At 41.6% G+C, this 13,127-nt stretch overlaps 1 protein-coding gene across 5 annotated transcripts in view; it reads right to left on the reverse strand.

Annotated features, from left to right (window-relative positions):
- The window catches only part of ERG (ETS transcription factor ERG), a 107,675-nt gene that overhangs the window by 24,598 nt on the left and 69,950 nt on the right, over positions 1–13,127 (reverse strand). For all 5 annotated transcript variants that reach the window (XM_069871826.1, XM_069871799.1, XM_069871817.1 and 2 more), the window contains exon 2: positions 7,555–7,772. In XM_069871826.1, coding sequence (XP_069727927.1) covers positions 7,555–7,772 — 218 coding nt within the window. The remainder of the gene's footprint in view (positions 1–7,554; positions 7,773–13,127) is intronic.

The raw sequence follows: 13,127 nt of genomic DNA on the forward strand, positions 1-13,127 counted from the left end.
CTGCTGATTTTCCTGATTAGTAGTATTGGGCTGTGAAGCAGATGGGTATGAGACGGTAAAATCAATGATTAGCTACTTTTCTTTTTCTTACTCACCTTTGGCACTGTCTTAAAATGTTATTCCCAAACTTAAAATACTGAACACGCCCACTGATACTACACTGATCAAAATTAAACACCTACTAATAAAACAGGAGAGAAGAAGACTCATCTCCAACTGTGCTGGGTTGAAGACAACCTACCTACTGACAGTGCTTGTACCATGTCAGCCCCCGGGAATACCATAATCACTGCTCTAGATGCAGTAAATAGTGTACTGGAAATAAAGCAGTAATGACAGCAATAGTCATGAATAATGACAGTGATCATACCTCTTGTGGGATCCTGTGTCATTATTTGAAGACTAATTTTGTATTTCACTACCCACATGAGAGCTTCTTGTTGCTTAGCACTTTTGAAATCCTGACTATACTCATCTCCCTCCAACTCCTGAAGCTAAGCCCACAATTTAAGCCTCAGTGGTCAATCCAAAATGTAACCGTGCCAATTATGAATGAACACATTATCCCAGAGTGGAATGCTTCTTAGTTAGCACCTGCTAGTCCAGCACCTCCTGAAAACCTCCAAAAAAGTAGGCATAGTAGTGGTGCGCTGGGTTTGTTTTTCTCCTTGGCAACATGTTTGCCTCAAGAACAGAGCCAAACCATGCAGACACACTTGCACACAAATGTTAAGCTGGTGGATTTTCAGAGCAAAGAAGAACTTCTTGAAGTAGCCACATATAAAGCCCTACATGGAGAAGATCCTCAATTTGTAGTTTTTCCAGTTCGGTAAGCAGCCACTACACCAACCACCCAGTCACTGGGAAGAAAGATTATCAGTGTGAGATAACTAACACCATGTCTTTTTTACCCAAGATTAAAGTTACTTTATATAGGCGGTGCCAATAAATGCATTAGGAAAGTTATCCTCTTGAAACAGATCTCCCAGCTTTGCTGTGTACTGACGTAGGGGCTGACTCAAGCCCTGCTGGAGGCAGAGGAGAGAGCCCCATTGACTGCTATGGATTTTGGACCACAGTTGTTGTTTAGTCTGATCTGAGGTTTACCAAGAATACCAGAGCTGCATGCTAGTGGTACACCACCAGCTGTGGAAGGGATGGCCCTGAGCCTCAGCCGCGGGGTTGTGCTACAGCAATGGAAAAAATCTTGCCCTTGAAAAACAAGTGATGTCAGGGCAATTATTGCAAACTGACTCTGTTTCTCCATGTGTTGGATGCAAGCAAGGTGTGCAAATACTCTAACTAGATCCACGAGTATCATACTGGAGCATAAGGCAGAGGTGTCTCATCTATAACAGTTTAAAACACATCACCCTGGATCCTAGGAGTGTAATGGTCCCATTGTGGTGGCAATACAGAGCTCTATATGGATGAATGCTGGGCACATCAGCTGGCACATGGCTAGACTGTGCAAGGTCCCTCAGCTGCTACCATTCAAATTTGCTGGTTTGTATAATACAAAAGGGCTACCACTTATGAAACTTTATATCAAGGAAAAAAGAAAAAAAGTAAACAAAAACTTGAGGTCACTGTGGACTCTGAAAAAGTCTGCCTGTGTGAGAGATGCACTGAACCCAGCTAGTACAGTAATATGCAAAGAAAATGGTATTTGCCAAAAGAGCCAGCAAAAAAGACGTATTAAATGATAATCTAATTCTCAAATGGTTTTAGAGCAACAATTGGTAGCACTTAAAAAACATTTTACACGTGATTAAATCTTAATAACAACTAATTATTTCAGACTTTTCTTTAAACCTTCTGTATCAGCCAAGCTGATGTTGGAAAACTGCTGTGCTTTCACTGCAGCTAACTTTCAAAATGCTTTTTCAATGAGGTCATCACACTACGCACAGCAAGTGAAATTTATCTGTGGCCTGAATAAGACTCTACATTGCACTTCAACCTCCCTTACAAAGATTGATTACCTACCAGTAAATGTAGGTCTTCCGTGCTACCTTTGTGCAGTCACATCCATGGCCAAGGTGGAGTCCCATGCAAGAGTGTACCGAGACCACTGAGAAATCCATGGATTTAAATGTTGTTTAAGCAGTACCCAGGGCCTTCTGAGAGCATCTGCACAGGAGTGAATTTCACCCTGAATGCATAACATGAATCGCATTCCTTCATTGTAATAGAATTTCTCATACTTAATTTGATAAAATATGTAAAGAATAATAAACACAGGAGTAACTAACAGTATGACATATGCGATCTCCAGATTTATTTTATAGTGCTTTACTATAACATGGTGAATCTCTTAGTCTAACTCAAGAGCAATAAACAGCAGGAAATAGTATTACATTCGGGTGAAAGATTGACTATATCGTGGCACAAAACGTCTCATTAGATTTGCGTACCTGGAAGAAATATAATGGCTGTGCCAAAACAGTGGATTTGAAGAAACTCATTTTGATACCAGTTATGACAATCTCTATTACATATGCAACAACAGCTATGTACATGACAGCTTTAATTTAAACTCTTCTGGCTTTATTGAATTTAAGGTAGGCCCTTAGGCTATATTTTCTGGTGCTATGCAGCAAGGCTTAGCTTTAAAAATACTGTCACTGTTAAAGAAAACTGTGTAGCTAATCCCTTTGCAGCACATGGAAAAAAAAAAAACCCTTTAATTTCATTCTAATGTTATTTCTTCTGTATTCACAGTAATGCCAGTTTCAAGACTGTTAGGTTTTGAGATTTTATGTAGGGCAATTACAGCCAAAGTATAGCTGGGGAGAGTCCTAGCAGAGTGAGTACATTGCCACTTTGACCGGATACTTAATTGTTGATACATAAGATTTTATAACACCTTCCAGATGACAGAATATACGGACAGGAAGCAGCCTAACACAGTAGAGAAGGGAGAGCTGGACAGAAAAAAACCCATAAAGCTAACAATTCTTTGGCGATCCCTTTATGGGATCTGGTACCCTGTTTTGCATCCTCTTTACACAGTAGTATCCAAACCCAGGCTTCCTTGTAGGAAGAAAATTATAAAGGATTCAGAGATCTTAGAGGATGCACCTCTGCAGGTGTGGCTGTGGTATTTTAGACTCCTTAGGGACAACCCAGATTTTAAAACTGGTGCAAACAGAGAAGGTACAGTTTTACTAAAAATGGAAAGCAGCTCCAAGCTCTACAGCTACTGCATGTGTTGAATTCTAACGTATGAACCATTTTTAAGAACTAAGCATTTCATTTAAGGAAACAGATTTATGGACTGCAAATGAGCAGGCTAAGGAAGGCTTCTGCACAAAAGAAAATGCAAAGTAGCCTACAGAATGGCAGGGTACCACTAATCTGCGCATAGAAATTGTGGCTGATATTACGTATGTGATGAAAGCAGATAATCTGTCAGGAAACACCAACACACAAATGGCAAAAGCAAAGAGTGATTTCAGGAAGGAAAACATTGTTTTCAGATTTGTAAGAGATTTGTATATCACACTGACCTGTAGTGACTTCCATACTGACAGTCCTAATCAATATGTCAGAATATTTGTTACGATCAATTGTACAGTAATGTTTTAGTGGTAAGTAATTCCATTTTATGCAAGGCTTGAGTCATACACACTTTTTTTTACTGTTGGCAGGAATATTGCATACTAAGAAGCATTACAATTCCCAAAGTATTAAAACTATATATATTACGTGCACACACATATATGAGTTTTAGAAATGCCATAACATATTTATATTTGTTATGTGGCAATATTAATTCTCTACTAAAAGTGTATTATTAAGATCTATTTTTTTCAGGCATGTTAAGCCTTCTAAAATAATAGTTTTCTGATTAAATAAAAAGTGTATGTTAATAACATTTTTTGTGCCAAGTATAAGCATGCAATATATGTATGAAATTCTTTTTGCACTGGTAATCTCTTATTATCTTTGGTAGTATATAAATTATTTTTCTTGGTATATTTTTCAGCATAATGTCATATCCTAGGAATTACAGTGAAGTATGAATTTTCCTTGTTCTGTCCATTTAGCAACTTTTGCATTGCCCTGTCAAAACAGGAGGCTGTCAAATCCAAGCTTAATAAACAAAACCCTGCGTCCAACCCTGCAGGTTATTTTTGATTCAATATAGAAAGAATTACATTTCTTCCCATTATATTTTCAACCACAATGCACCCTTTAGAAAACCAGTGTTCTGAGCAAAAACATTTTGCAGTTCAAAGCAGTAATCTGTACAGCCTCTTCCAGCAATGTAGCCCATGTGGCAGCTCAAACCCTGGTTGATATTGGGAAAGAATGCCGACCTGTTCACTTTCTGATGGTGGCCACATTAAGCACCTCTGAGTGATGCTCTCAAAGAAAAATTACGAACTTAGTCTTTATGTGCCGCTTAACTGATTTGCACTGAACTCCAAGTCCTAATGATGGAGTAGGTAGACTTAATGCTAATTTTTAGAGAGGAGGTATAAAAAGTTTCTTCTTTTCATCTCTTTACTTCTGTAATGGTGGTAAAGGTGGTCAGGATGGTACAAAAGCGTGTCATGGCTTCCAGATGCCGTGGCTACTCCTGAGTGCCACCTCATTATAGCAATAAATAGTGCTGCTGAAAAAATATGAATCAAAATCATGCCTCACGACTAATCAAAAAATATTGATTTAAAGACAATTCCCCCAATGCTCAGATTATATATCCTTGCAACAGTAGATGGCTTGTTCTGCTTTAACAGTGCAGATCACGTGCACAAACATCTTCTGTGGCTACTGCAGAGGCCAGGATACCTCTGAATGAAAGGCAAACATCTCTTTGTGAAGAGTAACTTGGGCAGCCTAAACCACTAGCCAATACCTGTCTATCAGCAGTGCAGGTAGCCTTATTATCAACCTAAGTGATTCAGCCCATGCACATACTGACAGAAAATAGCATAAAGGAAGAAGAAATTATAAGCATTACAAAGATATGTCTAACAGCATGTGTAACTCAGAGCTTCTGAATGCTTGTACATTTCTGGAATGTATTATGAGTTCACATATACAAGGTGAACATATCTTAGATTTGGGAGATATGGACACTGAGATCCCAAACTGAGTGCACGCCCCCATCCACCAGGCTGTAAAACATGCTGAACACGAGACCACCCTGTCCTGCCTGCTGAAGTTCGGCTGCCAGGCAGGCAGTAAAACATGAACCATGAGTATAGGTGAGAGACGGGGATCCTAACTTGAGCCCTGCAGCTGGGACACTGCTCTGGTGGCTTCACTGCAGTTCCCAGCTCCTTTGGTTACTTCTGTTTTTATCCATTGGCACAGCAAATGCACTGAGCACAAAATTTCCCCCAGCCGCACACCCAAGCACCCATCTATCCACAACGGTACTTTCAGGCTTCTTGGACAGCAAGGCAAGGCTCAGCTGCCTCCTCAGGCACTCTACAATAGCAGAGGCACCGCAGGGTGTCTGGCCCTTCCTGGACCAAGGCAGCCCTTGCAGAAACCAGATGCTTTAGTTCCTAGAGCTGTCTGTGTTCCCAAATCAGGGCTCTTACCAGTCTCTGCTGGTCTGGGTCATGTTGTGTGTGACAGCACTTTTTCTACTCTGTGCTCTAAGCCACAGTTTATACAAGTCTGTGCAGAGATCCAATTAAACTGATCTGACTACAGACACACTTCGGACTCAGAAAGGGTCCTGACCTCCTAAATCAGAGTATAATTCTTACCAGGGCTGTTAACAAGCATTAGATGGGGAAAGGTCTCCACTAATAAAGGACGGTATTACTGTGCACTGTTTTTTCCTTAAACCATCACAGCAGCAGCCAGATACCTGTGATTCACAAACTGAGCTCTAATATTCAGGCTAGTTACGTATTTCAGGAATCCAAGATAGCAAATTCAGGATTCTCACTTGATTTTTTTTTTTAAAACTGATTGACCAACAATTTCAAATGTATCCATACCATCTAGACTCTTCCTTAAGATCTGGGAGTATGTCAAGGTAGGAGTCTGTGTAACTTTAGTTATGTATAGCATTACATATTACTACCACTAATCTCAGTAACAATTAACACCAATTATCTGCTCTAATGCACTTTGTGGAAATTACAATGAGAAAAACTGTGATCAATTCCCTTACAGAGATGACAGAACAAACACTTAAAGGTAATTTTAGGAAGCAGGTGAAACTGGTTTTGAATCAGTACATCATTTGCAATTATATTTGTGCATTTGCTTAGCAAAAAAAGAAAAGCCTAAAAAAAAAAAAATTAATTCAGTTCTGAATAAGTAGGCTTATAAGAAGACTTCCCCTAATTCTCTGTAATTTCAGATCACCATTTATTGCTATGTATCTCAAATCTTTGACTAGTCACTGGAATTTCTGATTTGACTTCAGCACAATTTCCAGTTTTACTACTGAAAGTGCAGGTGTGATAAGCTGTCAAACCACTTTGCCCTGCTTGTGGTGCTCATCACACTAGCACAGCAAGTGTTAAAAGTAACCACAGGGCCCATGGCTGAGGTTTTTCTATACAATTGATGCTGGGAGATGAGATGAGTAGGCAGGTGAGATGTAAAGCACAGTCTTCACTTGTACCTCACTGACAATTGTGAGCAACTAACTCTTTCTGGATCTCTGCTCTTCAGCGACACCAAAAGAAAACTGTTTTGACAGTCAGATATTTAAACAGGAAAGCACTTGTTTGGATAGTTTCCTTAAAAAAAACTTCATTGTGCTTTTTCAGATGGAAGAAATCCCATGGAGTGATCCTATACTTGGGAAAGCTACCAGTCAATATCCATAAATCCAGAACATTACTCTTTCAGATTAATTGATAACATTCTCCTGAGACTGCACTTATTGCACTGACATGCTGTGGCTACTGCCTGTTTTGCTGAGTAATTTCTTTTCGTGTCCCTGATTGCCTTCATACATATGCTGTTTCTTCAGCATGAGCTCTTCTTAAATACAACTCCACAGTTATGCTTTTTTGGCACTATGTTTATAGTAAGTAAAAAGTAAAGATCAATAGTTCATTCCCCATGCCATTACAATAATTTATTTCCTATGCTTCTCTGGTTATACTGAGAGCAAAGTCAACTGCCCAAACTATTGTATTTTGACAATTTCCATTGAGTGGTAGATCACACATGTGATCACACATCCTTAGACAGATCAACGGTGCTGCCCCAGACTGTAGTAAACTCACAATTTGTTAACTTTAGTATATACTTTTCCACCTAGTGTGCAATGTAAGTTCACATTCAAAATGATCCACAAATAGAGAACATACAAAAAGGTATTGCACACAATTATAATTAGCCTGTGTCTGCAGCACCATTTGAAACACTCTGTAACACCTGAACAGGGCTGGGAGGTATAACCCATAATGTATGGGAGACCTACAGGCTTCTGAAACATCATCTAGTGGTGAGGTGGGATGCCTTGAGCATCTAAAATGGTGCTAGATTCACAGGTTTAGAAAACTGAACTATATCCATCACAAGAAAAAGTGTATTTGAGCCCAGTAACACTGGCCTTATTACCTTGACCCATTAACCTGGTTTGGGTTACACTCCATCTTGATAGTGACTCTGGCTGGGGGCTGTGATAACCAGTCTTGCTGCGGAACACGTGGACTCATCTTTGATGTCTGTCCATATTCACTGGAGGAGGAGGCCGTCATCTCTGTCTTTGCAAGGTGGGGCGATCCGTAGGCACACTCAAACAAAGACTGGTCTTCACTCACCACTGATAATGCTTCCTGCAAACCAGAGAAGAGAAGTCAGCATGACCATGTTTCAGAGCAAACATTACAGTAACCAGCAAGGAAAAAAAGCACTTGTCCCTCTTACAAGAAGATAAACAGCCAGTTGCATGCTTAAGTGCTCATTACTTTTTTAGGATGCCACTTTTGTTGGTGGAGATGAGGACTCATGGTGTCAGTTGTCATGTTATCAGTATACAGAGGGAGGCCAGGGAAGACATTCCCACCAGTGACTAAGAAAATGCACAAACACACTGTACCAAATGCTAAGGAAGAGATGGGAGGGAGGCAAGGGCAAGACAGACAGCAAAACTTGGACCTCCTGTGTCCCAGGTAGGGATGTAGAGGGCCAAATCTGCTGGGGGTGTAAGCAAGCTGCTATTGCTGCTTGAATTGCCACTGAAAGAAGTGACCAAAAGCCATTCCTTGCTGACTCACTGGGAACTCCTCTTCCTTCCTCTGGGATCGTGGCCAAGCCCCTTCTGGACAGGGAGCTTAGATACAGCTGGGTGCAACCTCTGATCCAGGGACCTTGGTCTTTATGCCACATCCACTGCTGGCTTCGGTGGGGTTATGTACTTTGAGCCCTGAGAGGACACTGGCCACCAGCTGCCCCTCTCTCTCTATTTCTCTCTCTCTCATGGCAACCCTTCCTGGGCTGGCCAGCCAGGCATCCCACTCCAGTGCTGCGGGAAGGGCATCTCTAGCTGCCTTCCACGGCCACAGCAGCACTGTGGTTATGGCCCTTGGGGGCAGCAGGGTTCACCTGCAACCTTAGTTTCAGGGTGGCTGCCATCACAGCTGGCTGGAGACTGGACAGATGCCAGAGGGAGAAAGGCTTCCCTTTCTCCCCACAGCCATGTATTCGCATTGGCACCAATTCCATCCTGGCTAAGTGGTGGGAAGGAGGTGGCACCCAGGTCCGGCTCTAGCAGCCCTCCTAGGCCCATCAGGAAGCTGCAAAAAGGACTGATGTTGCTCAAGAGACCCGTCCCGCTCAAGAGGTGGCTCCCTGGCCATGGCATCCAGTCTGGGATCCCACCTTCCTCCTGGCCCGCAGCACAGCCCAGGCTTGGGGGGCTTCTTCTCTAAAACCAACCCTCTGACGGAAGTCTTAGCCTGGAGAAGAGGAGGCTGAGAGGAGATCATATTGCTCTCTACAACTACGTGAAAGGAGGTTGTAGAGAGGAGGGAGCTGGCCTCTTCTCCCAAGTGGCAGGACAAGAGGGAATGGCCTCAAGCTCCACCAGGGCAAGTACAGGCTTGACATCAGGAAAAAAAAACCACAGAATAGGTCATTGGGCACTGGAACAGGCTGCCCAGGGAGGTGGTTGATTCACCTTCCCTGGAGGTGTTTAAAGGACGGATGGATGAGGTGCTGAGGGGCATGGTTTAGTGATTGATAGCAATGGTTGGACTTGATGATCCAAGAGGTCTTTTCCAACCTAGTGATTCTGTGTGATTCTGTGAAGTCTCCAGTTTCCAGGGGATACTTTAGGTGAAAGCGGTGCATAACGGTGTACACGGACACTAACCCAAAGCACTACTCTGTCCTCCCACTCTGGCAACCCCTCCTCTTCCACGTTGCCAGCAGCCGGGGAGCAAGCCCCAGCCCTGGTCTGGTGGAGGAGGTTCAGTGTGCAGAGAGCCAGATAACAGCAGCCATGGAGGCAGCCAGGTGGTGGTGGCTAGAACTATGAGGTTAAAGGATAGAGGGGCAGGGGGAAGCTTGAGCCACACCAGGGTGTTCCCTCTGCGACAGCACCTTCACGAAGCAGCATTTTTGGGCCCACACCATCACATTGCTAATAGATGACAGGAGGAGAATAAAACCCTGTGGTCCTGTTGATGGAGAAGGACATAGCAGAGAGGGGAGAGAGAAATCCTCTGGGTCTGGAAAGCCAGGTGGCTGCCTGCAGGCTCCTACCTTCCACATCTGCTGAAAGAGGGCTTTGCACAAGTGACCACAGTCACATGCTGCCCTAAAAATCAGCAGTTGTATTTGTTCTTTTTAAGGGGGTATACATTTATCATTCTTTCTATTCACTTGGTTTGTGAGCCCTCAGGGTGCATTCTGTTAATGTTCATAGTTTTCTCTGCAACTACAAGGACTGGCGCATCACTTTCTTATTATTTCTCATGAAAATGGAGATCATCCCTTAATCTCTGGACTTGAAGAATGGGATCTCAAGCTTCCCTCCAAATGTCATGCGACTCTGGATAGAATCACTAATGCTAACTCTGATCACAGACCAGAACACAAAATTCAGACTGATCTTTATCATTTCATAACTGCTACTTAGATGTTGTTTAAGTGCAAAGGTCACCAAACTCACCATTTACACTAAGTCTCCGGTTAGCACCCTTGCTTTGCATGTTCTACCCCCAGCCTGCACCCAGCTACCATATTGCTGCCTCTTGGGTCTCTGGGGGTATGAATGTGCTTCTGCGAAACAGAAGAGATGCCAGAATAACATCACTCCTTTTTACCATGTCTCTTAAGACTCCTGAGGGTCTTTGGCCTGCCCAGTTGTGCTAAAACCTGCTGCTGTTGCTGGTGTGAAGCTTTTCTGATGAGTCATTTCTGGTAAAACCTGTAGAAGGCTCCTGCTTTTCAAGGAGATGCATGGGGAGGTGGGTGCTGGTCCCTTGCTCCTGAAAGGTTGCTCCCTGGCTACAGTGTGCTGAGAGACAGCACGGGAACTTGGTGTGCTGGGATGGTAACGTAGCAGGGATCATATCACAAGAACTTAAGAATGAAAGCGGTAAACTGGAAGGAAAATAAAAAGTTCTTTCTCAACAGGTCATGAGAGTTTTTCATGAAGATATACATATACACATAAATATATCTATATGCACACACACACACAGACAGACTGGCCTCCCACGCCTGATACTACTCACTGAACAGTTCCCTCTTCTCTGACCCACTGTAGAGCTGATACATAAACCATGTATGAAACATTTATTTTGGAAGAGCTAGTTCCACTAAATACATGAAAGCGTGAATTATAGAGGAGAAAGCAGATGTAAGATTGCAGATGAAACAGAATGTTGTTTTGCTCTGTAAGTCATTTACTAATAGACCTTTTCAAAACAGGCATTGAATGCTATATAATGTATATATTTCTCCTCCTCCACACAAGTGAAACAAAGCAAATTTATTCTATTTCCTTTTAAACCTGTCTCCACCTAATACAAGTTTATTTAGGAATACTTAGGATAAATGTATACAAACAACCCTCTCCCCTGCCCTGTTTTTCTGTTTATTGGCATTGCTAATGACAGTAAATATTGGTTGTGCTATGGATGCCTATTACATCGTACAAAGAGCGAAAATACACACATTTTAACTTCCCAAGGAGGATAGCAAATGAAGGAAACACAAGCCCAATTAATAAGGGTTGTGTGGATATCTAAAAGACTATGGCAAAACCAAGACAAACATAAATGAACCCAAGAATAAGACTCAGATGTCACATTTCAGGAAAAAATGCCTAGTTATTAATAGACAAAACCCCTTCAGTTTGCTAGCTAGAATTTTGTTCTGATTTAACAGCAAACAATCATCTGTATTTCATCCTGCTAGTTATCAGTTAGTGCCTGGTGACAGAACTGTAAAGGCTCTGTAAGAATAACTGAATTTCTGCCAACTCTGCCCGCTGTTGGGTCAGTCCTTAAGTGGAAGGCTTCTTAATGAGTACTATACAAAGGAGAACCTCTGATATTTCACTCCAGGTTCTCACTGATCTTTGCTGGCCTCTCTTGAAGAACAGTAGGACATGTGTCACCTCTCCCTTGAGTGCATTACAAAAGCCGAACTGGCCACCTGATGCTTTTGCATCATTCTGAGGAGTCAGCATAACTATACAACAATTTGACTCTCCTTCAAATACAGCCAGGACCATCAATTTCAATTGACCAGCAACCACTACAGGTGAAATATGTGGTCCTCGCTTATCGTCATGCAAAGGGAAAATTTTTCTGCAACACACATATGGGAGATACGTGTCTAGGTTTGGCAACTGCTGCCTTTCTCCCTCTTAGTGATCTTAAAAGGTGAGGCTTTTCACCTAGGCATTTCCGAATCCACTGATCTTGCAAGATACAGTGATGCTGAACAATCAGAGCTCATACAACCTGATATAATCCCATGTCTAACTCATACTGTAGGAAGGCAAAGTAACAGCATAACGAATTTCTCAGCTTTACAAGAATGCCTGAAAACTGGCATAATTTGGTATCTCCCTAAAACAGACAGAAAATGCCCTTCAGCTGCTCCTTGCAGGGATCATTTCATCTTGTCACTCCTTGACTGCTTTTTACTAATTAAAGCCTTCAAGCCTTAACCCTATATAAACTGTGACAGGCAGACTCTTAACAGCAAACTACTGTACTGAACAGCAGACAGAAAGCAGTATGGTTATTTCTTTCTTAAATACAGGGACGTAAAAATGTGTTTTCTGCCATTAATTCTAAATGCAAGCTCTCGGGCCAAACATAAGATAAAAATTGTCAGCGTTTGCTGTCATGAAGAGTAGTCACATGGTTGGGCCACAGACAAAACTCTTAAAACTGACAATGTTTGGCAGGGGGTTTTTACATACGGATGCTGGTTCTATTTCTAGTAAATACTATTCACTCACTAACATGTTAATCTTTTTTTCTCATCCATATAAATGCTAGTTCTCGAGCAGTTTGGCAACATCAAGCCAAGTAAGCAAGTGGGATAAAGCAAGAGAAATACAATAGTGTTCCTTTCAATATCGCCAAGTTTTGTACCTTCATGGTATAATTTTAGTACTGGATCAGTCATCTTCCTGGATTGTGCATGATGATAACGTATTCTCATAACATCTCAAAATAAAGCCTTTAATTTCTATTAACCAGTGTTTGGGGTAATGTAATATGAATTAATCAACACATAGTGCTTATAGTGGCAGGTGGGAAAGGTTTTTCATGCAAAACTGTGAAGTAGAGCTATTGGTAATATTACTTGAGGCCAATATTGGACATGGATTTCCTTTACTTCATCTTCCTTTCTCCACATAATTCCTCATGACATTGCACTCAAAACATAAAATTTTGTTTCTTCATTATGATTTTTTAATCAGTTTTACTATGTAAAACCTGGTTTGTCACTTGGACTCTCCATACTAATAATAAAAGAGCAAAATGTCTTATCTAAGTTGGTTTTACTTATGCTTCACTGATAAGTTAAAAAAAAAAGAATAACATACTGACAAATTTGTAGAACAATAGGTACAGCAACGCCTTTAAAGTAGGCATAAAGTCATCAGGACAAAGGTGTTTACTTAATCAAATGCAAGATTACTTGGCCTAAAAAAATGA

This window comes from Phaenicophaeus curvirostris, chromosome 1 (assembly GCF_032191515.1).
Source record: "Phaenicophaeus curvirostris isolate KB17595 chromosome 1, BPBGC_Pcur_1.0, whole genome shotgun sequence".
Taxonomy (NCBI): domain Eukaryota; kingdom Metazoa; phylum Chordata; class Aves; order Cuculiformes; family Cuculidae; genus Phaenicophaeus; species Phaenicophaeus curvirostris.